Source organism: Cololabis saira, chromosome 4 (genome assembly GCF_033807715.1).
Source record: "Cololabis saira isolate AMF1-May2022 chromosome 4, fColSai1.1, whole genome shotgun sequence".
Taxonomy (NCBI): Eukaryota; Metazoa; Chordata; class Actinopteri; order Beloniformes; family Belonidae; genus Cololabis; species Cololabis saira.
In genome coordinates, this window is record NC_084590.1 from 13,245,228 (window position 1) to 13,250,311 (window position 5,084).

Consider the following 5,084-nt stretch of genomic DNA (forward strand, 5'->3'; position numbering starts at 1 on the left):
CTGGACATTTCAGCTTAAATTTCTAAATGCTGTGTGTCTGGTGACAGAATAAATCAGACAAGCTAAAATAATTTGTTTACTGCTTGAGCTGTTGCAATTTTTTTCTTTTTTTGCACTTTAAATGGATATTGAAATGCCTATTTGAGTTATTTATTTCTTAGTTATTTCACAATAATTATTGTGAAATTATTATTTCAATAGTTATTTTACAGTCATATAATCCAGGAAACACTAACCCAAATCAATATCAAATATTGAATTGAATCGGATCGGATCGAATCAAATGGTGATAATCGATTCTGAATCTTAAGAATTGGAATCGAATCGATTCTTGACATTTGAATCGATACCAGCTCTAGTGTCTTACCGACGCCGTCACGCTGTAGACACGAGTCTTTCTGTCCTGCTCACCTGCTGCTTCTCCTTCACCTCAGCAACAACGTGCGTCTGTCCGACCTTTGCACTGAAATGACACACGGCTGCATCTGCAGGCAGAGGGAAGACAAAGACGGCCTCCAGCGGTTTGTCCTCCTTGTTCTCGTAGATCAGAGTGGAGATCACTGTGGCCACGTGGTCCTTCACCTCCAGCTCCACCTCCACGCTCTTCAGAGGAACTGACAGAGGAACAGAGGAAAAGACAAACAGAAACCACACATTCATGTTTACAATGTTTTACTAAACCGTCAGAATCATGTTTCCTCAACCGCCTAAACATTACAACAAATAAACTGATTGACAGGTGAGCGAGGAAGTAGAACAAAGTTATCTATAGTTTTTGTGTACCTTGTTCCCTCTTGGCAGTTAGCAGACCACAGCAGAAGTTCGCCATTGTACCTGTGCAACAAGGAAATGTGAGGATTTTCTTCAGCAGGAACAGCTCTGATACTTAAAGGGGACCTATTATGCATCTAATCCCTATTTTAAACACATTTCCTTAAACTACATTAGAGGAGATCTAATAATTAAATTCAAAGGTGTTTATTTTGACCATGATAGTGTAAGTAACAGACACTTTTTTTAAGTAGCAGCAGGAGTCATGACAGGTTTGAAAAGGAGCAGGAAGAAGTAAAAAGAAACGTGTAAACTCCAACCCCTTGAACTCAATACTATGTTTTCAAATTGACCCTCGTTATTGGATATAAAAAAATATTGACATATTTAGAAGTTATATAAATTAATAGTACAAATTTTACACAGTATAAATATATATCGTGGTATACCTGAGTACACATATTAGCGGATACCTGAGTGATTATTGTCATGTACAATTATGTCCCTATATATAAACACCCTGAGTCCATGTATTTATCCATGCATAAAAGCATACATCATTTATGATGTGGATTTATATTCACCCGTGTACAATCTTATTCATTACAATCATTCTTGCTCATAGATATTTCTACATGCAGTAAAGCATACACATATACTTGTTACTGTCCATATATATGCATGGATACATGCATATCTACGTACATATACACCTACAACCTACAACCATGCATGCCCCAACCAAACATAGTGATTTTTATGTTTGTTTGTTTAAAAACAGCTGTAAAACCACTTGGGCATGTAACACCAAACCTAAACCAATAAATAAATGAAAGAGATCTGTTTTTATTGCATATGTGGACAAAGTTTATTTAGAGTGAAATCTTGAATTTATTTTCATGGGACAAAGATTCGGGTTAGTCACATGCCTTGTGTTGTAAAATCTATATAATAAAATAAATAAATAAAACTAATGAAAGTTAAACATTGTCAAGATTAAAGCCTAAGTATAAAATGGAAAAAATAAATCTTGCAGTAAAGCCTAAATTATGGTTCTGCGTTAAATCGACGCAGAGCCTACGCCGTACCCTACGCCGTACCCTACGCGTACGTTATGGTGTAACGCGTAGCCTACGGCGTACGCGGCGACGTGCAAGCCGCGTACCCTCGCCGTAGGCTACGCTGTTGATTTAACGCGGAACCATAAATCAGCCTTAAGGGTTGGGAGCCATTCTTCTCTTCATGTACAACAACTCAGCCTAGGTTGGATTCGCTGGGTTATGATAGACGGAACTATGTATATGTCTATGAAAACAAACAAAATATAATAATAATAATAATAATAATAATAATAATAATAATAATAATAATAATAATAATAATAATAATAATAATAATGTTTAAAAATCCTTCAACGTTTCCTTCAGTCGGTAACTTATTGATCCCTAATCAGGTGCGCAGATCCCAACGATCCCATAAAGATCCTAGGGGAATCCAGTCTGACGAATATTGTTATTTCCGCATACCATCCTAAAATATGCTGCGACTTTCTATGTCCAACAATCATTATAACAAGAATTCAAATGAAAAATAAATACAAAGTCACAAAAGCATGTTTTTGTTTGGTTTCGTTTCATTTGGATCAACATCAGTATTTACAGATGCGTCAGCACATCTTTAATTGATGTACAGCTGAGGAAAGCTCACCTTTGAAGTCGATCTCAACCGAGGACAGATACGTTTGTATTTTACTCCAGGTTCTTCCCCTGTGTTCAGAATATTGCACTTAAAGCAGGAAGAGTTGTAATCTTGAAAATGTCAGAATGAGACTCGCCTACCGGGTACGCTCGATTTTGTAAGAGAGAGCACCGGGTGGGTGGAGCTTTAGGATGGCTCACCAGTCCATGGATTTAAAAGTCACAAGAAACAAAGACAGACTGACAGACTTTTCTTTTTAGGGCTGATTTCAACAGTCCCAGTTTGAGACACAATGAAATAGATCACAGACGGCCATGCCGACTAGTGAAACCAGGTCCAGTTCTACATAGTTGTCACAGAACGAGGACACAAAAGTAGACGCTTGTCCTGAGATTTTTTTTCCACAGTGTTTACTTTCCAAGCTGTTTGCATTACTACAAAGTAGAATAAAATACAAAAAAACCTACGTATTTTCATACATATATGGACAGATTGCCCATAAAACCTGCTCCGAACACTCACATCAGAATCAGAATCAGAATCATATTTATTTTGCCAAGTCAGGTCAATCAAGACAGACAATTTGACTCAGTTATTTTCGCTCACTGTACAGTAAATAGACAAATGACAGCTCACATGTATACAATTTTTTTTTTAAGTGAAAGGTGCAGCAGTATGAGTTAGTCATGGTTATTGAAAGGTGCATTGTTACAGCACATGATTGTGGTTATTATTATTATTATTATTATTATTATTATTATTATTATTGCACGGTGATTGGTTTCTCTGAGACACTATGAGTGATGAGAGTTCATCAGAGCAACAGCTTGGGGGAAGAAACCATAGATATACGTAGACGCCCCATCGAGCGCTGAGCCGTACATCAACGTTGCTGCCATATTGGATGTGACAAGACTGCGCTGTAAACTAATACAAGTAAATGGACTTATTTTCATAAAGCGCCTTTCTACAAAGAAATGTATTCGTAGGATTTATTAATTCACACACGCACTAATATACTTGGGAAACAGTTAGGCACCAAATATAATATATTTAATTTTCTCAGATGGCAAAAAAAAGAACTTTATTGATCCCACATAGTAGTAATTCATAATATATCATCTATAGAGAAGGTAGTGCCGAAAAACAATATATATCCCCCCTCACAAAAAAAAGAAAAAAAGAGAAACATATTTTCTCATCAACAAAACATGTTTTAAATTTTTCAAGTAAAAAAATTACATATTTGAACCATTTTTCAGACAATAATATAACATTTGAACCATTTTTCAGACAATAAAATAACATGTTAACCATTTTTCAGACAACAAAATAACGTTTGAACCATTTGATTTTATTTGATACTGGTAGCGAGGAAAACGTCTACGTCTACGTGTCTTTGGAAGAAACTGTCTCTGAGTCTGGAGCTTTTGGCGTACAGTGCTCTGTAGCGCCGTCCAGAGGGGAGGAGTTCAAACAGACTGTGTCCTGGGTGTGAGGGGTCTGCAGAGATGTTACCTGCCCGTTTCCTGGTCCTGGACCGGTACAGGTCCTGGATAGATGGGAGGTTAGTCCCAGTTATCCTCTCTGCGGACCTAATTGTCCGTTGCAGTCTGTGCCTGTCTAGTTTGGTGGCCGATTCCAACCAGACTGTGATGGCAGAGTAGAAGGTGGTCAGCAGCTGCTGTGGACGCACCTGGGCACACACCTGGGCACACACCTGGGCACACACCAGGGCACACACCAGGGCACACACCAGGGCACACACCTGGGCACACACCAGGGCACACACCAGGGCACACACCAGGGCACACACCTGGGCACACACCAGGGCACACACCAGGGCACACACCAGGGCACACACCTGGGCACACACCAGGGCACACACCAGGGGACACACCAGAGAAACAACAGAGTTTAATCGGTGCCTCGGCTCAACCGGACCAATCCGGTGCAGTAACTATCAAGAGGAGCAGTTAATTTTGGGTTGATGTCACAAAGTAGCCAATGGAAAGACGTTACATTTTTTGCCCATTTTTCGTCGCTTGATCAATTCTCAAATTTCCGTTTAAGATTTGATCAAACTCCACACTTCTGACATCCAGCTGAGTATTCTCTGCAGAATATATTATTTGAGGTTATCTAGCCCATTAATGCATCTTTAATTGTTTTTTTTCTGTTTATTTACTTTCTTTGCTTGTATATTCAGTTTCTTCCTATTATTCCCCTCACTATACTTGCATGCGTTTAATAAAAGTTCACAACTGTCAGTTTTTCATGTGGGTTTTTCCATAATGGTAATATTACTTCAGTGAGAATGTATGACTTTAGATGAGAGACTGAAGTATTGATATTATTAATTAGTATTAATATTAATATTATTGCTCAAATTTTCCTCATTAATGGAGGTGGTTCCCCCAACGACAGTTTTTATTTGCTCTTCATGTGACTGAAGGTTCTGCTTACATCTTATATATCAGTTGGAGAATTTGAGAGTATTTATAAGATGTTTAAGTTTATTTTCAGCAGGAAAGAAGCTTTCAGTGATTCAATAAAACAGCAGCATTTTCAGATCAACGACTGCATACTTAAGCAATATCAGTTTTGTTTGCTTT

General features: G+C 38.1%; 1 protein-coding gene across 9 annotated transcripts in view; it reads right to left on the bottom strand.

Annotated features, from left to right (window-relative positions):
• LOC133441529 (von Willebrand factor A domain-containing protein 5A-like) overlaps window positions 1-2,616 on the bottom strand; it is a 28,032-nt gene extending 25,416 nt beyond the window's left edge. For all 9 annotated transcript variants that reach the window (XM_061718911.1, XM_061718917.1, XM_061718915.1 and 6 more), the window contains exons 1-3: window positions 2,479-2,616; window positions 784-834; window positions 412-614 (exon numbers count right to left, since the gene is read on the bottom strand). In XM_061718911.1, the coding sequence (XP_061574895.1) occupies window positions 412-614; window positions 784-829 (249 nt within the window). In that variant the 5' untranslated portion in view covers window positions 830-834; window positions 2,479-2,616. The remainder of the gene's footprint in view (window positions 1-411; window positions 615-783; window positions 835-2,478) is intronic.
• Window positions 2,617-5,084: the final 2,468 nt, after the last annotated feature.